Source organism: Bactrocera neohumeralis, chromosome 5, assembly GCF_024586455.1.
Source record: "Bactrocera neohumeralis isolate Rockhampton chromosome 5, APGP_CSIRO_Bneo_wtdbg2-racon-allhic-juicebox.fasta_v2, whole genome shotgun sequence".
NCBI lineage: Eukaryota > Metazoa > Arthropoda > Insecta > Diptera > Tephritidae > Bactrocera > Bactrocera neohumeralis.
In genome coordinates, this window is record NC_065922.1 from 35,108,550 (window position 1) to 35,130,876 (window position 22,327).

A 22,327-nucleotide genomic window follows, 5' to 3' on the forward strand; every position below is an offset into this window, starting at 1 on the left:
TGGTTTTCAGTGCCTGGAGACAGGTGTCTTACGCTATGTAGGCAGGTGTCTTCGATTTATACAGTTGCTAAGTGGGTTATGGCGTATCGTTTATTAAATTAACATTTGTTGTGTAATTGAATCAAGTTGTTGGGCCTAATATGTACGTATATGCATGGCGACATGGCGAATGCGATGAATAGTGAAGCGTTTGATCGAGCGACAGATATAGAAACTGAAGAATCTAATACAAACGATTGTATCAAAAAATCAGTAAACGGTGCTAAAATACGAACTAAAAGCTACTTGATTTGTCAAATTTCTATCTTTTGAGCGCTTCTCTCTTTACAAAAAATGTATTTGTAGAGGCAAAAACGAAATTGTTAAGTTGTAGAAAGTATGCGGAGACCACATTAAAATAGTGTAGCCGATAACTTTAATGTCACCAAATTTTGTTTTACAGATCTTAGAGATTAGAGAGTTTGGTTTTATAAATAAGTTTTATTATTTTGAATTGCTTTTTGTGCTATTGATTTTAAAATTAGAGACATGAAATAATTAAGTTAAGATATGGAGCAAAAGCTACTCCCGGTTTATCAACTTGCTATCTCATGGCTCAAAAAACTAATTGACTAACTAAACTGAAAATGTAACTTTTTTCTTGTTTTAAAAACTTATGGCATGAGAAAAACTCACTGTAGTAGTCTGGTAACTTGGGTTGAAAAAATCTAATTTGTTTTTGCTTAATTTGAAAGTACAATGGCTTGAGAATATACTGTTAAAAATTTAGACAGAAATGCGAAACATTTCGGGAGTTATAACGAGTTACCTAAAGCGCCTTGGAGTCCTCTCTCTCGGAGTTGTTGAAATTTAAACGTGTTTTTCTCAAAACATTGTTTTTCTGGTCGGCCCGGGTCCTGACTTTTTTCTACTGAACCGATGGCTTTCAAATTTTGACAGGCTGTTCTACACACCTATAGTTCCCGTCGGTACTAACGAGAATTTTAACTAACTTTTTTATTTTAAAACCCTTTCTTTGCTAAAATAAAAGGACTTTATTTCAAAGTCCGCCATTTTGTTATTTACCTTTGAAATTTAACTTTATTAGTTCCGACCAGAATGACATGTCTATACATTAAGAATAATCAAGAATATTTGATTTCCGATAACATCATGAGCCAAAATCACCCTAGCCACCCACGTGCATTTTTTTGAGGTTCCAACTTCGAGTAACAATAATAATAATAGTAATAAAGTATTAAATTTTTTTAAATAAATTTGTAAATAAAAACACTCAAATATTCAAGATAATTCATTTTTATTTTCCTATAAAAAAAAAAACACATTCCAAAGCCTCAATTTTAAGAGCGGGTTTATCAGTAAGAGTGCTACAATTTTTTTTAAATAAAATAAAAACAGTTTGAAATATCAATGAAATTCTTTATTTCTATGAAAGTACATTCGTACGTACTCCGTGAGTCACCATAACATTCCGAAAAAATTACGCTTTGATGCGGTTTATGGGCCGGCGGCGTCATTGTGCCGTATTTCTTCCATGATAATCAAGACCAGCACGTTACTGTGAATGGGAATCGGTACCGCTCAATGATAACCGAATATTTTTGGTCCGAATTGGATTATATGGACTTGAATAATATGCAGTACTAACAGGACGGCGCGACAAACCACACAGTGAATGTCACAATCGATTTATTGAAAACCAAGTTTGGTTAAAGTGTTATCTTACGAAATGTGACTAGACCATGCGATTTGACGTCGCTAGATTATTTTCTGTAGGACTACGTTAAGTCTGTGGTCTAGGCAAACAAGCCTGCGACGATTGATGTACCTCGTACGAATATCGAACGTGAAATTACAGCAGTATCGGCCGATTTAATGAAGATCGTCGAAAATTGGTTTCAGCGTCCGGTCTTCTGCATAAGTGCCCGTGATGGCCATGCGAAACTATTCGGGGTCCATACATAATGGCATCGGATGTTTTTCACAGAAATAAACAATTTCATTGATATCGCGAACCGGTTTTGTTTAATTAAAACAAAAAAACTTTTGTAGCGCTCTTATTGCAAAACCCGTTACCTCTACATTTAAGCCAACAAGAATATAGCCTTTTGCTATCGATTATGAAATGTTAGTCTTTGCGAATAGTTTTGCAAAATTATTACTTTTAGTTTGTTTTTCCTTTTAGTTCTTAATACAAAACACGCATAATACAAAACACGCATGTTTACGTAAAACTTGTTGTAAAAACCTTTTTAATTCGAATAAAAGATGTATTTATTTTTTAATTAAAATTCCCTTTTTACAGTTATTCAGTGTTTGTGTTTATTGTTTTTTTTTTTCTTTCACAAAATTATTTCGATTTTTATTACAGCATATCAGTGCGATCAGTTTTGTAATCGACTTAAACGATGTTAAGTCAGATACATTTGTAAATTCATTCAAGTTACATTAAAGCAAATACATATATCTACTAATACATAAATTGTCTAACATTTGTTAGTTGAAAAATAAAGTATACGCACCAGCATCCATAATTGACCAATCAAATCGATTAATTTAAAAAAAAATTTATATAATATACACAAATTACAAAGTACTGTTTTTTAGTAAACAAAATTTACGTAAATTTGCAAGTCAATACGTAGACTATCCGGCTTAACAGCGTGTGCTTACGCTTTCAATACGCTTGATGTACTGCCAATTTGCGAAATTAGAAACAAATACATAGACAAATGGCCGGTTACTCACTTTTGCATCCATACACATTACATGTAGATTCACTCATCATGCGAAGAGCATTTTTTTAGGCTACTAAAGAGAGTTTTTTCCCTTACACATATTCACGAAGATGAAGCCATATGGAGTGAAAGGTGTTTCACTTTGACTAACGAGTATAAATCAACGCCTAAGAGAGAGCGCGTGCGCCTCTATCTGTTGTGGGCATGTCAAGTAGTTGTCCGTCATGCTCAAGTTAGCATAGAAGTTCCATGATTGTTTATTTACAACTTTATAAAAAATAAATAAATCAATCAGTATATAAACACAATTTTTTTTGGCTTGCGGCGAAAAATTGTATTGAAGTACATATGTATGTACATATGTTCAACAGTTGACTCATGACAGTCTCGTGCTACAGCAAATACATTACATATTCTTAAATTGAAATAATGGTATTATTTTAAGTTCTGTTCTGGATGCTGGCTTCATTATTTCATGAGTTATAAATAGTATTTTAATGGCTATGGAAGGAATTCCTATACAACATGGCAATATATTCTTCCACCACTTTACTCTTTCCATTATAAGTAAAATTTAAAGCAACTTCGAAAATTTAATTACATTTTTTTAAATTAAGTTAAGTTACTTTAAGTTAAGTTAACTCAAGTCAAGTCAAGTCAAGTCAAGTCAAGCCAAGTTAAGTTAACTCAGGTTTAGTTAAGTTAAGTAAAGTTTAGTTAAGTTATGTTATGTTATGTTATGTTAAATTAAGTAAAGTTAACCTACGTTAAGTTACGATAATTCACTGCTATTAATATTTTCTATAATTTAATTTCCTTAAATTTACTTAAAATTTCATTTAAGTCAAATCAAGTCAAGTTAAGCTAAGTTACGTTAAGTTTAGTCAAATTGGGTTAAGTTTTATGTTTTCACTTAATTTAATTCCATTTTATTGATTATAATTTTCATTACTTTTATTTCAATTAATATACGCTCAAAAATAATGTGCTTTAACCCCATGCTAACACCTTTCCCGAGCGTCTTCAGGGGTCACGTGTAATTTCACCACAATACTGATTACTCATACACGCGTATGGCAAACACAAAAAGTGTTGCGTCGTGATTCTCTTTGCTTGTACCAAATCGGTGAAGTTTGCGATTCTTACTTTTTTCCTCTAGTGAGAGCTAAGCAGAGAAAGCCAAAATCGTAAGTGGATTTGAGTTGAAGAAAATGTCGATATTGAGCGCTATTTTAAATATTAACCAATAGTAATGTTAATTTAGAGTAGATTCGGTTTATAAATTTTAAATTCTACCCTCTAAGCTTGTGAGATGTGGGTGTGTATATGAGAGGTAAGTCGATTTTGATAATTTGAAAGATACTAGTATATTGAAAACATAGTCGATGGTACTCACAAGTACTGCTTCTTCAATATGTAGAAATATAGTTTATGAAACTTCAACTTGCAATGGTGAAATTAAACTAATAAGATAAAAACTCACTAACGACAATGTCAAGCGAAAACGGTGGTGATCGAATCGAGGTGAGCCGGCGCAAATATGTTTGGTGAAATTATCAGAGAATCTTTATGCTTATGCTTGATTTTATTGTGAAAAGATCGGTAAATTTGCGACACATCTTAAGAAACTTAAGTGATGTTTTAACACACGAACCAGATCACTACACACGTTGAAAAAAAAAATGTTTCAGTATTTGGCTTGATATGAGGATCTAAAATAACGATTGTCCTTATTCAGATCCATTTTATAACAGAGATATCGGTTAATATGTAAAAAATACTGCCGATTGGAGTCGAAATTAAAATGTATCGATAATACCATATTTTTCATATAGGAAATACACACTGTAGCCTGGTATCGAGTGCAAAATAACCGATACTAAGTATTCTCTTTAGATTAAATATTTTGTTGTTGCCTTTACCTTTCTCACACATTGTAATAATGCATTTTATAATTCACACTTTTAGCATTTTTAAGCCACTTTTCTCTGGTTTAAAACATCTAACTCACCAAAAGCACAAATATGCGCACTGACACCAGAAGAGTTGACGACTATAACAAAGAAAATACTTTCACTAGTTCACTCCGAATGTGTAAAATTTCAATTAATTACTTAAGTTATATTCATTTGGCATTTCGAGAACGATTACAACTAAAACTTATGAAAAGTACCGCACTTAATAACCCTTCATTTAAGAATAATAAGTTCCAACTGTTGTACTAACAGTACTTCCAACAGGTTATATAGCACTTTCTTATCAAAATGCGTACATATACATGTAAAAATTCACTTTAAATTCACGATATAACGGTAAGAAACCGCCAGGTTATAACTAACCAAGTTATAATAACAGCTAGTAGATATGCATGCTTGTTTGCACACGTATATGTTGGTACCTTTGTATGGTAAGTTGTCTGTTATTTGGTTATGTAAATCATTGGCTAGAGATATTCCTTTTATTGCTTTCGGAAGTTATTTTACTAAAAAATATTAATAGATCGATTGATAGAGTATTAATACTCAAATAAGGAAGAGTGTGACCCAATGCTTACTGCACGCTCCATTCAAAGCTTTTTTAAAATGCTATTTATGTATATAATCATAGTTAGATGTTAAGGACCTTTTTTCCACCACTGAAGAAAGTTATAACTTTCAAACAAATAGGTGCTATAATATATGTTAGAAAAAATTGAATGACTGGGCACTTGTACGTCAATATCCAAACATACATACATAGGTATCGTCACCTAAAATGCAAAATAACGTAACATCACTTTTCATAAGTTGACAGCCAAGGAAAAACGATGGATGGAAAACGAAAATGGATATATATTGGTTATCATTCACTCATATTGAAACAAAATTGGTTATATCTTGCAGCGATACTAATAAGTAGGATAGCAAAAAGTGCTAACATTGCTTGAATCTTAATCCACTAATCGATTGTGTATCTTACTACTTGCTATCCATAGATTATATTTGTACACAATATATTCTGAAATAATTTACTTAAAGAATACGCATAAATAATATGTTCAATTAATTTTTAAAAAAATTTCGGTGTTGTAATTTTATTCAACGAAGAACTTATAATCAATAATGCGTAAACTATTTTTCATATATGACTCATTAAAAATAATTTATAGGCTCTGCTGAGCACCACGCACATAATTGTTAACATATGAATAAAGATATCAAAAGTGCTTCAAAGTCTGGTAAGTAGATATTGGTATAATTAATGGTTTATTGACTCTTAGCTACCAATTGATTTAAAGTTAATTAACACCATTATTTAACATATATATTTAACGGAACGGAATGAGTATCGGTAATTAAGTAAATTAATATGTCATTATTTGCTTAAAATTGCTTCCGGTCGCTTCTAAGTACAATCGGAAGTACAACGGCAGGGAAATGATTCATAGATAGTACATAAACTTATATGTTTACATAGATAAGTATTACTATATAACTATTTATGACAGTTATACCAGGGTGGATAATTTTTGAAAAAAAAAAAAAAAAATTGTTGGTATGTTTAAACCCATCGGCAACGAAAGTTAAAGTAACAAACATTAAAAAAAATTAATTTACGTGTGTTTATGTGGACGGATTAAAGAATAGAGGGGCGTGGTTGAATGTTTAAGGGTTCAGATTGGTTTATATCTATTTCTTGAAATGTTGTAGGTATTGAGAAGGTCTATAATTTTTAAAGACTTTTTTCATAACGATTGTTTGTATCACCTAAAGCTAATCGAGTTAGATTCCGAGTTGAATTCAAAGTGATTGTCTGTCTGTCCGTCTGTCTTTGACTAGAGTAAAAATTACGAAATCTCGGTACACGCGTTCCTTAGTAAAAAAAAGTGAGCATCAGTTCGGAGATGGACGTAATCGGACAACTGCCACGGCCGCAAAACGCCATTAACCGAAAACCTATGAAGTCCCAGAACTAAACCGTAAATTAAGATATAGAAATGTTATTAGCACAGGGGATCGCATTAGCAAGGGGCATCTTGCCGTTAAAAAAAAAAAAAATGGGCGTGATGCCGCCCTTAACGTCCTAAACTCACAAACAATTCGATCTTAATCAACCGCACAAGCCATGCCACTGCCCATATAACGGTATTGTTAAAAACGACTGAAATCTCGATAAATCAATAACTGAATATGCCAGAGATATTAAATTTTACCCCCGAGATAACGCCGAAGGGCGCTTCATTCCCTACTTTTTGGTAAATCATATCTCGGGAACAGATGGTCCGATTTTAACCGAATTCGGCATATGACATTAAACTCATGTTCTTATTTTACATTGTGAAAATGGGCGAAATCGGATTGCAAACACGTTTGCTTCCTATATAGCATAATTTTATACTCCATCTGATTCTTTCACTTTCCTGTAGACAAATCAAGAAACAATTATTATAAGGTAATAAGACTGTACAAGATTAGTTCCCCTGAAGTATGCCAGCTTATAACAAAGTATTATCGACATAGAACTAAAACTGTTCAAGACCCCAGTCAATTAAAAGTAGACTTTTTACCGAAAACATCAGTCAAAGTGTGAGATATTTAACTGAAATTTGGACAGAATTCTTTCCTGACGTTTGGATATCTGTGTGTTAGCCCCCACATATCAAATATAAATATTTTCGAAATTTCTGGTAATTTTATACCGCATATATCGGCTAATATGTGAGTTGAGGTAATAAAATTCAGAGAACATGTTTTCCGAATAACGGTGCAATTTTGTGCCTGAAACCTTATGTACCTGTTTATTTTTATCTTCTGCAAAAAAAGATTTTATAGAAATCAAAAACAAAATGTTTGAAAACAAGTCCCTTCTCTGCTCTCAAAGGACTACATTTAGTGATTTCCGACACCCGTTAAGTTGGTCCAAGTGTGATATTTTAATTAAATTAAATTATCAAGTTTAATTGAAAATCGAAAAGATTAGGATGTAGGTATTATACAGTTTTTTTGGCGAAAAATTTTATTCTCCAAAGGTGCACTGGTTAGTCAAACCGCAAAGGTCTTCTTTAAATTTCTTTATTATAGTATTCTACTTACAATTTTTTCGTACCCACTTCCAATAGTTTATAGGTAGTCAAGTCATCATCCACTCGTTAAAAAATCTTTTATCTGCACTATTAGTATTCGTATATTATCATGGATTTTTTAGCTGTCGAAACATTCCCAAATAGTTAGCTTGTTTGGTTTTACACACTGCGTAGAGCTTTAAGGAAGCTTTTTTGAACCTTAAGAACAACACTAACCCAATTAGAGTCACGTGCCAAACTTATAAAAGTACACGCAGATGGGTTTTTGGAAACATCGAACCTCTCTAATACAATCATGCATTTATATGAGTGTTAAAAATATCATTTGAAAACAATTTTTCATTGCTGCCAGTGCCGTGCCTTTGAAGACACACAATCTTACACAGCAAAAGGCATAAAATCAGCTCATCACATACTCACAAGGGTACTTTAACATATAAAATTATATGCATATGTGTGTATTTATGTCGGTGATTATTGAACAAGATCAATATCAGATTTTCATGTATATCTTTAAATCATTTGGTAGATTTGTCTTTTTGTGGAGTTTTTTATTCTTTTCAATTTCGTGCAGCCTTTTGGTGTTTTTATGCGCTGCCGGCAGAGATTAGTGTGAGGATTAATGTCAACTCATTCATCAAGAGTGTTGTACTTATACTACTCGTGTGTGTAGATATGTATTCAAACTTGTGTGAAAGTATTTTGATATTTCATAGTGGCATACAAATTCCTCTTGTTCAACTGACACATTTATGATTGCTCATATAATTACATACACATAAATACATCCATACATATGATGTATAATATTTTTATAAACTGTCGGCATCTTTGATTAACATTTTGAAGACGACATTACCAATGCATACTCATACTCTGAAAAAGTGACGTCATATGGCTTAAAGTCGCCGAACTATTTCAGCAAAGTGGCATCATCACTATTCATATTGTCTGAATAATTTTGATAGGACTATTATTTTGAATGACACATTCAGAAATTAAACGACTGACCGAGCTCAAACCCACAGGAGTACATTTAAAAATGGCCTGTAGGTGACGCTGACTTCTTATATATAACACAATATCTTCATTGAAGAATCGGAATAATCCATAATTCTCAGAATAATAGTTTTTATAACCCGAGAAGGATACAATAACTTTGCAACGAACTTTGTAATACCCAGAAAGAAACTTCAGAGAACTTCCTGTTTTATAAAGAATCATAGCTGTGTTGATTTAGTCATGTTTGTCCATCCGTCTTTATATACGCGAACTTCTTCTCTCTAAGCATCTGCACAGTTGTTGGAACCACCGATATCGGATTATTATAACATATAGCTGTCATAAAAACTGATCGATCAAAACCAAGTCCTTGTATAGAAGACATAATTATTTGGTAAGATATCTTCACGAAATTTGGAATGCATAATTGCCCACGGCAGCGGTAAGTTAGGTCGTAAGAATGATCTAAAGAATCAACGAATCTTACTTGGACAGATATTTGTGCATTGTGTTACCCAAAAACTCCTCAAAGTGCATAAGCTCACAAATCCACAAAACGTTATGCGCGCACTATAAACTCATTAAGGCGCTCAATATCAACCCCTGCCACTTTCCTAGGTTCTCCAAAGGTGTGTCTACCTAGATATTTTCATATCAGTCTGGCAAAAGCCGAGCAATAGAGAAGAAAGTAACGAGATGATCACCTTTCACCTCGCCTTCAAGAGGCATTGCGTGGATACTTTTTGATACTTTTTAGACATTTTCCGATCAAGACACTTACAACTGAGCAGAGATTAACTTTGCTAAACACAAGTAGTTTGGAAGACCTCTTACGTTTAAACATAAGAGGACATCGGGTCGTTTCCTTTTGAATGAAATTGGAGTAAGAGTGCCCTGCCTAGCAAGCTCATCGGTTTTGCAGTTCCCGGCGATTCCGCTGTGACCAGGCACCCATACAAGTCTAATATGGAAAAGCTTGAAGCTAATGCTAATACAGTCCGTAAGTTCAGAGCCGGTATAAAAGTTCGGTCATCGGAGTGAATACACACCTATCTGAAGAAGGCTGCACTTCGTTCGAAGCAGTATTTCTACGGCTATCTTGATGGCAAACACATCCGCTAAAAAGGAACGCTACAGTAGTCTGGGAGCCTGAAATTATAGTTGATAGAAAGCTCCCGAGGTCTTTCTACTTTCCGCCTTAACTTCGATCAATCCGTGAAAAAGCTCGCTGCACCTCTTCTCCAAGGGCTTTGTCCCGCCCATAAATCTCTCGCAGGTGTGTGTGAGCAGAGAAGAATATGTCAGTAAAAGATTATTTAATGCAGTGAAAGGCAGCGATACAAAATCCAAACAAATTATCCCGATCGGACTACCATAGCATATTGCTACCATTCAAAGCGACCGTTGTTCGGTTACGTTAGTGATATATGGTAAGCACATAGTTGCAATGGAAAATGTACCTGAGAAAGGTATTGCAACTCCGTTGCAGCCAAATTAAAGTTTTTTTCTTGTTTTCTCTTAGTTTTATCAACGAGTTGATCAGTGTTGGATAATGTACTAGTTTCTATTTTGCATAGTCACAGATGATTATAAAGTTTTAAAAGGAGACGAATTGTTAACAGGTCCTTGGAGAAGATATGCTTTCAAAGCCTTCATATAGATTAAGGAAAAGTTTAAACAAATTAATATTGATGGCAACCCAGAGAAGAAAATCGAAAACTCTATAGTAGTGGCCTTACCAAATTTAAATATGTGGGCAGAACCATTTACACTTTTGATCATTTTCATCTGTGATCCTACACTTCCTTTCTGATTACTCAAACCTACAACTACATATCCAATATTATGCTGCTGCCTTTGCAGACCAATTAGAGGACCTCACACTGTCACATGACGAGTACGTTGCGCGATCGGACCTTCTTCGGTGGCATTTGAACACATCTCTGATTAAGAACCGAGCTAGCAAGGAAGGAATGAGAACGAGAAGATGGTAAGTAAGTTGAGTGATTGGTATTTATTTCCAATGATATTTATTTTTGCTTTCATTTCTTATTTTTTTTAATTTGGATATATATTTGAATGTGTGTGTGTCTACATGTTCGTTTCGTTAATCATTAATATGCTGCCCTTCATTGTTTTGTGTTTTTTGTTTTAAGTGTACGATTTCACAGCATTTAAGGCAATGCGACAGGTTCAAATTCCAGACACAATTGAGGTATGTATGAAATAAAATCACATTGAAAACAAAAAGGAAAACACAACAAAATTAACAAAAATAATAAACCAACGAGCAGTGCTTATGGACAGGTAAAGCCAGGATACTGGCGCTGTGATGAAAACGAATCTTTGATAAATGGATTACAATAAAAATGGCAACAACAACAAACGACAGTAACAACGTCGAAGCAGACGTTGAAAAATTTGAGACCTCCCGCACATGTAAAACATGCCAATTCATAATTCCGGGGTCCAACAAACAGCCAACCAGTGGTAACAGCGGCAATGTAGGGAAGAGAAGAGTTGACATGCAGCGCAACGCTCGGCCGTTCGAAAAGGTTATAAGATCACAAAAACAAAAACACAACCTTATAGTGCCAGCGGCGGCGTCGGCAACTGCTACTCGGACACTGATCGACCGGCTGGTTGAGGATAAGTAGGATATATGCAATGGATCAACGCACCCGAGCTGACAGTTGAAGCGCAAGAGCAACAACAAGCAAATGAAAGCAAATATGTGGACGAAATGTCAAAAAAGAAATTAACAAAAGTATAAATGCGATATGACAATCAAATGAAAACGAGAACCAGAGCGATCCTTAATAACGTATGTAAGGTACGTATGTATGTATGTTGGTATGAAGGGAAGAAATCATGACATTTCAGTTTATTAAAATATAATTGAGATCTTCGCTTAGAAGACCTACGGCGATGTTTTATGAGACGCAGACATTTGGGCTGGCTGACAAATGATCAATGCCTCAACAGACTGGCGGCTATGTAAGCGTCTGCAAATGTATATATATACTACATACATACATACAATGCAGCCAATAAGCCTGGCTAGATTTTTGAAATATTCCTCTTTAGTCTTGTGGAATTCGCATTGTTCCCTACATTTTTATCCTTTGTTTTGAGGTATACTCGGCGCAATCGTTATTGAGGATATGCTAAAATTATGAAGCCTTCATTTTTATTGAATGAATTTGGAAGTGTGGAAGAAAAATACTAAGGCTATGTTATTTCTAAGTACAAGATTTATACAAATAATCTGCCCATAAAATTCCGAAGGTTAAAAAATCGAAACTGATTGCTTTTGAATTAACTAATTATATATATGTCGTCATGGATTTTTATCAATTATGTACACATCAATTCTTATCGAAAAGCCAAAATGTTTTTATGAACTTGAATCAGATCTCCATGTTTAAGGAGGTTTTTCATGGGATATTCTGAGATCCTTTCGTACTTCGTTTCTATTCCTGATAACTTGCACCACTGCGCCGTGGAGCCCACTCCTAATGGGATTTTTTCGTGCACATACCTCCGAGTCTCAATCAACTTTTGTTTTAGACTGCCACACTGAAGTGTCTTTCGAGCAGAAGTGGCAGCTATGAAGGTAGCAGCAGATGTACTTCCCTCCGATAGCAGAGGTGCTGGTAAAGGATTGTATGACCTCACCAGCAGTAGCATCAAGCTACTTCCATATTAAACTTGTCTGGATACCTGGCCACAGCGGAAGCATCGAAATTTTAAAATCGATGAGCTTGCAAGAAAAGGCACCGAAATCGAAATCCCATGTATTGTACGAAAAGGACCTTTAACAAGGGCCGCTTTATAGATATATGAGGGTCTTTTTAATCCGTAGTCAGGAATTCAGTCTATTTACCTAACCTAATCTAACCTACCTTATTCAAAAACTAGTTATATCAATCATGTGCGTAGCAACAATCTTTGTAGGAAATAAAGAGCAAATATATACATTTATATATACACAAAGAAAGTAAATAAAACAAGGAAATCCCCTATGAACAAAACTTCTTAACAATTCAAACGTAATAAGGACTTATGCAATACTCTATTACGTTTAATATACATAGTACAGGTATTTGTATGTGTGCAATTACGTCTATAACAAAAGCATCTTTGCCTTTGCTAGCTTCGCAAACGATAGCAAGACAACCAAACTCAAAGCCTTCTTCTGCTATTGAGATATTCTCCTGCAACGATCGATAATTATACTTATACACGTCAGCTGTTTGGCCAATTTGATTCAATTTGTTTGTGGTTTAACAATAGTTGTTGTTAGTTGTAGCAATGATATATATACAGGTATAATATACCACATACATATGTGTTGATCTATCTTTACAGTTGGATTTGTTTTCGAATAAATATTTGCCGGCATATGAACTATGTATATGTAGATTGATCTACGCGGATTATTTTTACTCTAGCCTCGATGACTTAATACTGCCATCATACTGAGGCATAAAAGCAGAGCAGCATAACATGTAGCACTGTGTCTGCGAATATGAGTTGGTCACTAAAGTTCATACATAAGTATATTTTACCCAATGGAAAGAGTTAAAATATTTAGAGAGTTTTTTAGTTTAACAGCGTACATTTTTGGGTGCGATCATGTGGATTTGATTGATTGATTTTAAATTTTAATTTCTTCCAAATTTCTTTAAAAACCTCGAGATTGGTCGTTTCATAGTATTGAAAAATTTTGAAGTTCAAAACTGAACACAGTATTATTGTAGGTGAATGGGTCAACGCCAGAAAATGTCTCAATCCCCCTGGGAATTGTAGTCACCTTATAAAATCAATTCAACGAAATTCAATCTTATTCGGCAAACTGTATAAACAGCTTAAAAAAAAGAGAATGCATAAATTTCTTTTAAAGTTTAAGAGTACACTTAGGCATATTTTAAGAATATAAATTTTTTGAATAAAATAATCCAATATTTTTCGATTAACATTTTTCGATTAACCCTTCACTGTTGTAGCGAATGATATTATTCGTGGATGAAACATATAAACAAGTTTTCCCTGAAAGATACTTATTGTCCGAAAATGATTCCTCAGCGGGCAGGGGTAGAAATTTCCCGCGGTGAGGTATTCTTGTCGTAAGAGGCGCCTAAAATCCAATATACATTTTGTCTGTACTTTCTGGCTTACTTCGAAATTTCAGCACAGTATTGTGGGACACATGTCACCAGTAATTTAGTCTGATTGGTGCTCAAAAACTACAAGGTCTGTCCGGAGACATAAATCTGGTACCACGGGAAGCAGTTAGCCCTTGAAGTTCGCTCCACTTTTCCCCTTGAGGAGATTTGTGGTGGCTGTGGTTTAAACCAAAAGGCACGTAGAATCGGCCTCGAACCCGACCAAGGTGGAAAATGTGTTCCTTCCATCCGACCAATTGGAACCAAAAATACTTGAAAAATTATGTATTATGCATTGTTTTGATCTATGTGCTTTAAAAAAGCACCGTGAGGTTAGGCCTTCGACGGCAGGTATCACAAAGATTGTGGTCTGCAAAATGCACCACGGTCGAAAAATATCAAAAATGGACTGAATTGCAGGGCTTTGAAAAAAAATTTAATTCTACAGTATGGCATTTTATGGAAAACATATCGAACATGCAGAAAAATATCGATTGTGATAGGATCATTTTTCTCCGAGGCTGGAAAAGAGACGTAGTTAGCATTTTCACAGATGTATCGAAGATCAAGCTTTTAAGGTTGGAGGAGAAGTTTCTATCGGGAGCTCTTAATTTATTCTTTTTCCAGACTTCCAGACCACTGCAGTGTCTTTGGAAGCCTTTAAGGTAGCAGCAGGTGCTACTCCGAAGTCCGACTTTTAGGGATGTATGCATTTATTCCGATAGCTGAGTTGTTATACAGGCCTTGAGATCACTAACAGCGTGTTTAAAACTAATATTAGAATGCATGACCTAATAAACATCAAGCTATTTCCATATTAAAATTATCTAGGTGCGTGCCACAGCGGAATCGTCGGAAATTATAAAGCCGATGAGCACTCAAGAAAATGCATCCTTAACCAAATTCCATCCAGAAGGGAATTGGCATTCACACGAGCTCAGAAAGCGGTCAGCAACACCCAATTATATAGTTGCGAAACCGGTCTGGCGAAGAGTGGAACGTAATTAAAAGGTCAATTATACTGATAGTTCTTGGCAAGGCTCATATCACCGTAATGATGGGTGTCATAACCGAATACTACCGAATAACAACATAAATTTAACTTAGTGGCAGCTAATTGTAAGTAAAATACTGAGGAAACACTAAAATCTTGGATAGTCTCAGAGTCATGTGAAACAGACCTGCTAGTAGTCCATAAATTTCTATGCTGGGCTGCGTTAGGGGCATATCTATCGTTATTAACGTAAATCCGTGCATTCAACTACCGTCAAATTGATAACACGTCGATATCATAGCCGCTGGCTTCACTGCCGCTACGGCTACTACGTCCATGTCTACGCGATAGGCTGTCATAACAATTGAGGTGGGCACGGTAAATTGATATACGATATAACGTATGCATAGTAGTTACGTTTGCTGGCGTACACACAGCATTGCTGCTAACTTTCAGTAGTATTTTATTATATTTTGGGTATATTATGGGTGTACATAAATATTTGAACGTAAGTGATTTTGTGATGTCATTTCAATATTGCAATAAATTTAGTGAAATATATCAACGGCTGAACGTGGAAAGTGAAATTTTATATAAATTTAATTCGTTTTTTTTTATTAGTAGAAGTAGTAAGTCACATGCATATTCAAGGCAATAAACGAGTAGTAAATATCGTTTTAAACAAAAGAAGTAAAGAAAAAAAAATCTATAAAAAGTCCCACTTCCAATTCAAACCCCAGCAAGTCTACGTGTACAATATGAGCACCACCATATGAATGGTGTAGACGTAATTAACGCCACAAACGCAAATATATGCCAGCCTGTCTATCATAGACAATTTTGATGATATTATCAACTGCAATCCAGTGGCCAATTGTGGGCACCATGTAATCTGTGTAACATTTATGTACAAAATATGAGTGTGTACGCAAATAAATCGCCAACAGGTAGCAAAACTGGCATGAATACGAGCATAAGCGCAAATGTACCGGCAATGCAGAGTGCTCTTAGAGTGCACCTATTGAGTTGGCAGCATCGTCGAACACATTACGTCAATTGCTCTACTGCCACAGACGGCTTGGAGTTCAGTAATTGTCTGACATACGTATGTAAGTAGCACTTGCAGTAGCATATTGGTATACTCCTCGGATATTCGCCTTTTTATTGTTGGTGATCTATTTTCAATTGCGTATGGCACGCCTCTACAGCAATCAAATACCGATTTTACGTATAGGCAACTAACGTTTGAAATGTGTTAGGGTGATCATTTTTGTTGCCAATCTTATTCGTGATTTGTTAATGAGAATCTTTGCAATATTAATGTAGGTTATTAAGAAGATAGAATCGACAAGGTTTTTAAGGGCCCAACTAACTAGTATCGAATTAAAAAAAAAAAAAACAAATATTTATTTTTTTAGTATTTCAGAGCAGATGGTATTCAAAATTTAATCTTTTGTGCCGTACATGTCATAAGGGTGTTAAGAATATATTATATACCGAATTTCATTTTCCTGAGATATGGTTTTTGGTCCAAATAATATAATCCAAAAAATAATAGTCTAGAATTTTAAATCTAACAGTTTTTGAATTACATTCACCTATTTGCTTACACTTTAGGGGGCTATTATTCGATTTCTTCCATTTTGGAACTGTATATGGAAATGCCTGAGGAAAACGACCCTGTAGAGTTTGGTTGACATAGCTGTAGTACTACGTACAAAAAACTTAGTGCCCCTCCACTTTTCCAAAAAATACGTCCATTTGCCCCCTAATAGCTTTAATATCTTTATTTATGGCTTAGTTATGATCTTTGAAGGTTTTCGGTTTCCGCCATAAATTTATCTTTATATCCAATTTTTTTTCTTAAAACTGCATTTTTCAAATTTGATTGGGAGATTATTTAGTGGTTCGATCACTACTAAATTTTTTCTGCATGTTCTAAAAATAGATCTTCATATTACTTTTGATCTGTTCAGAAATTGATATTTGACGCACTGAACTTTTTTTTAAAAAACTCCGCTATTTTACCAAGATTTAACTTTTTGAATTAGCGCCGTCGCAGACCGCATATAACTCGTAAAATCTTGAAATTTTGTTTAATTACATTAAGGGGTTATATGGGTTTAGAATATTGTGCTAAGTTTTAAAGTTGATCCGAGTAATAGTTTCGGAGATACAGCCTTGAGAACTATTGCGCTCGAGGCAAGCTAGGCTAAGTGCGCCGTCTTTAAATGTGTTTTTCTCGAAACTGTATTTTTGAAGTCGGTTGGCAAGTTTTCTCGAAAACTACTCAAGCCGATATTCATGAAATTTGACACAGATCTTTGAGATACAATTCTAAAAGACTTGGACGGAGGATTTTCTCGATAACAACTATTTGAAAAAAATGTCTCGAAATTTTTAACTAAATTTTTATTTTTTTGTAAAAATGTCTGCCAAAAATCCAATTTGTTTTGCTTTTTTTGTTTTTTCTTCGTCCAAGTTGTAAATTAAGGATTTAAGTAAAACACGTATTTTTTCACTTTAGATGATCTTGCACGAAAAAACCCATGTAACCCCTTAATCTTAAAGGTATGTGTGGTTCTTGAAAGTAATAAGAGTCAAGAGGATTTTCAAGAAATCTAAATACATACACTTTTGGGTTCTAAAATCAACATTCAGTTGGTTGAATATTCAAACATTTTTTCCTCACCCAATTTGCTGTGGTATCGAAACGTGTCAGCTTTAGCACAAAACACTTTAAACTCGTTTTTCTCGAAACTGTATTTTTCAAATCGGACAATGGTGCTGCTCACAGACTACCCGCTAGCCATTTTAAGGAGTTACTCGAGCAAAAACGACCTGTTTGCAATAATATTTCAAAACACGGTGATAACGAATTCATTTTCAACAGTAAAAATATACAACAAGCGCTTTAATTAAAACCATAAACCAGGTATTGGACGTAAGAAAAAAGTGAACATAGCATTTTGGGCAGTTGTTTTTACGAAAAGAAAAAATGCAAAGAATGGCCCACTAGCCACAATTTTGTATCAATATTTCGAATTATTTTATTTTATTCCCAGAACTAACAATCAAAATAAGACATTTTTTAGGGCACTAGCCTAGCCTGACTCCTTCATAGATCACAAAATATATTCCTGCCATTTTAACCAGATTATTTATTTAAACTGATAGACACCTATCTTGGTTAATGGCATTTATCTTACTATATGAATTAAAATATTTACCAAGATATCAAACTAATTTATATATATATATGAATTATATATATAAATATATATTTCTAAATATGTGATAAGTGATAAAAAATATTTAAAAAACTAAATTTTCTAAGTTATCAAACAATCGTTTGGAATCAAAAGTTTTTCATATTTTAGTTTCCAGCTAATATTATTTATAGTTCCAAAAAAATTAATATTTTTTAATGAAAAAAATCACCCTAATTTAGCTTTGAAAAACAAATTCTCTATACAGTATTACCTTTATAGTTTTTGTATACCAGCATTTACTTGCGAATTGAAATACAATTGCCAATAGTAATTACGTCAGATATGTTTTTCCGATATCACCAAACAATCGTTAGCCAGATTCGCGACGCCGGCAGTTATGGCCAAGATGCTTTGTAACAGTAATGGCAGATAATAAAAATAAATATATCTACATGGACTTCTATGGTATGAATTTCATTGATTACTTTATACATATGTATATTGTTAATACATATGTACATTTATAGTTGCAAAGATATAGTAATGGTGCGTTTTAATAATACCAATTAATTTTTCTGCACACACAATGCCACAATAATTGAATAGAAACAAACATACTGATATATAATATATAGATGCGCAGACTATACAGGAAATATTTATTACAGCGCCAATATATGAGGCATATGTATAAATTTGCTTCCTGTGCGCAAACCTTGGCATCACTTGCGTAGATAGCTCATTCAGATAAATCGGTTACTATAACAGATATGCAGGCAATGAACTTTGATTTACATTAGCTATTGAGATAATACATAGGCATGAGTACTCTAATATATTTGTAGAATTACGTCAATTTGGCACAGCGCACATAAACTGATTGGTAATAAAAATGGCTATATCAAAGTGTTAATGAACAAAGGTATAAGCGAATATTACTAAAATGAGATGAGAAATTGTATACTGTTAATGCGATTTGAATTATAAGTGTATAGAAATTTTTTGTGAATATCCTATCGTACAGCATTACACTAAATTATCATTTTATACAGAAATCGTGGAAATGATAAAGAAGGTCAAGTAGTAGTTTTTTCTTCCAGAAAAAAGTTCATAATGCGAGTATTACACGATAGGTACGCGCATCAGATAATAAACATTTAGTAAAACAGACGATAAACACATATCAGAATTGAGAGGTTACCTCATAAAGCCATTATAAAAGGTATTGAAAAAGCAGAATATCATCATTCGAAATAACATTCTTAGACGTATCTTTTTTGAAGATTATCCTTTTCAAATTTTGGCCGCAGCCACGTTTCAAACCTTCCATCCATCGAGTACAATTTTCGATGACTTGTTCGAGCATTTCGACTGGTAACTGGCGAATGTCATATCTGATGTTTGGCTTCAAGGCCTGAATCGAAAGGGGATTGTCCGCATAGACATTAGACTTTACATATCCCTACAGGAAAAAGTCTAACGATGTCATTTCAGATGGTCTTGGTGGCCAATCGACCGGCCCAAAACGTGAAATTTTCTACTTCTACTTCTAGTGTTCTAGCAACTAATCTATTGATTGATGCGATGTGTGTAAAGTGACGATATCTTGTTTAAACCAAATATCGCCGAGGTCACATGATTCAATTTCAGGCATCAAATAGTCAGTTATCATGGTGCGATAACGGTCGCCTTTGACGGTTGTTGTCATCGGCATCAGTTTGGAAGAAATATGAACTGATGATTCCACGGGCTCACAAACCACACCAAACCTTTGTTTTTTTTATTTTGGTTGTTTGGTTGGTTTTTGTCCGAAATGCGGCAATCTTGCTATTTTGCATACCCATTGAGCCAAAAATGTACAAGCTGTATTTTGTATGCTTTCAATTTAAGATCTCAACGTAAAATGCGTCAAGTTGTTGCATATGTCAGTCCGAGTTGCTATACTTTCTTCCCTGAGTGGTCTATTCGGTCGAATATTATCCAATAATGAATGTTGGGTCTCAAGATGGGTGATGATGTTGCGAATATGTAGTATGCTGAGTAGGCCGGTTATGTTGACCATAAGTTGAGTGAACCGCGCGGAATACATGCCTTACAAAACGTGATAAAGTTGAACAATTTGTAAACGTCGTTTAGGTTTAAGTTTTTCCGTGATGAAGTGCCAAACAATACTGAACAAAAGCTACATAGCAACGTGACACGACTCACGCGTGTGAAAAAATAACTCACATACCACTAAAAGTATGTCACAGGTTGGAAATGGATGATTTAAAACCAATAAAAAAGCGATAACTCACTAATTAAATACGTCAGAATCAACAAATTATGATTTGAAAGACCCACATGGGAGCCGGTAGCCAAATTGAACAATACACGTTTCAGCGCCCACCTTTCGTTAAAATCCGATATTTCAGTAATACTGCAACATATTTTAGAACATAATATTATACTGAGATTATTATAGCACACTATAAAATCGGACACTAATCTGGCCTACTTTCCATACGTAATAACCTTAACTTTTTGAATATAAAATATAAAGATATTACCCCGGCTTTGATCCCTCAAAATTACAAGTGTATAAATGTTAGATTCCTATACTTCCCAACTTGCTCTAATTAGAAATTCTACAGGGCTTACATATATAAAAAGCAGTTTCAATAGACATTAACGAAAATAATGGTTGTTAAAGCCACAGATTAAAATTTAGTTTTACTCTTCATATTTATATACAAGTATAGAAAAATATCAAATAAAGCTACAATTCGTTATACGATAATTTTATACGCACTAATTGCTGAGACGACAACTAGAATGAAATGAAAAGTACCTGCATAAGACGAGTACGAAACACATAAAATAGTACATGATCCAACATATCAAACTCATATGCGCATAAATGCATTATAGACATGCGATTATTTACTTTTACATACATATGTGGTGCCTACATACATAAATGCAAGGCAAATTTTTACCAAACGATGTATTCATGAAGCAACGAAATCGTGACTTACCAGCATCCGATAAATTGCATACCGCCGCCAGGAATACTCATGACGAATGCAAAAAACAAAAAAATAAAAATGCCTCAAACGGAGTGAACCGACTGCGAGGCATTGCAAATGAATGAATAACAAAAAAATGATAGTAGCTAGCGGATAGTGGTTAGTGGCCATAGAAACTGGACAACAAAGAAAATTATTCAATTTCTTCGATTTTTTACCCACCAGCAGGATATTTGAGCTGTTGGCTTGCAAAATATAGTATGTCTGTAGAGTATATAAGTGAATATGTACTGAAGCCGCCATAGGAGCAAGGTAATCCCAGTAATATGACGCCTGCCCGATTGGCATACCCGAACAAGTGAAATATGTGTATGTAGATAAATATATGTTTATATACATATAATACAAATATACGTTATATGTCGCGCCGAGACAGCAACTGATTAAAAGCACAAAAAATTGCGCAATCAGACAAAGAGCGCAAATAAAAGGAAATAAATCGAAATTTTTGCATATTTCATTGAGAAGTTCAATCAAACGCAGAGCATAACCTTGCATTAAGTGGCAAGAGGAATGCCACAATACAGCTACCACCGTGAACAAACGAGCATACATTTGAACATACATACATGAGAGGAAGATATGAAAATCTGTTGAGTTGCGAGTTGAGGTCCTTTTGGTCGTTCGTTCGTTGAGTTCACGACAGTTTGCAGGGCGATGGCTCGAGCGATGATTAAGCAATGGAATAAGTCATTCATACGCAACAGGCGCAAAGATATTCACACAAACAAATACATATACATATGTGTATATATTTATATAGTCAAATTGAACTCCCACATGCTTATGCATGCATACCTAAGTCAGCGTCAGAACCGTCGAATATTTTCATCACAGTGATTAAGTAAAAGTGTATTTGTCCTCTGTTTTTGAATGGATCGCTATACCTTGGTAATCTTAAGAATTCCATCTGTGCAACGCTTCGTGCGCGACACTTGGCTGCTCAGCTCAGCAAAAGTGGTGGAGCAGTTGGTCGGTTAGCAACTTGCTTGGTGGATTTGTCGAAGTCTCGGGTATAGCGCATGCGTCAGTGCCTGCTGGTGGTATTTTTGACTGTCTGAGAAAATTGCAAAGAAAAAAAGT

General features: G+C 34.4%; 1 protein-coding gene across 5 annotated transcripts in view; it reads right to left on the reverse strand.

The window, feature by feature from the left end:
- LOC126759849 (uncharacterized) overlaps window positions 1–22,327 on the reverse strand; it is a 690,051-nt gene that overhangs the window by 574,794 nt on the left and 92,930 nt on the right. The window contains exon 1 of one of the 5 annotated variants that reach the window (XM_050475014.1): window positions 2,523–2,588. The exons of 3 other annotated variants lie outside the window; for them this stretch is intronic. In XM_050475014.1, coding sequence (XP_050330971.1) covers window positions 2,523–2,532 — 10 coding nt within the window. In that variant the 5' untranslated portion in view covers window positions 2,533–2,588. Of the gene's footprint in view, window positions 1–2,522; window positions 2,614–22,327 lie in introns of those variants that run through there. One more of the 5 variants, XM_050475010.1, reaches the window with a different exon arrangement.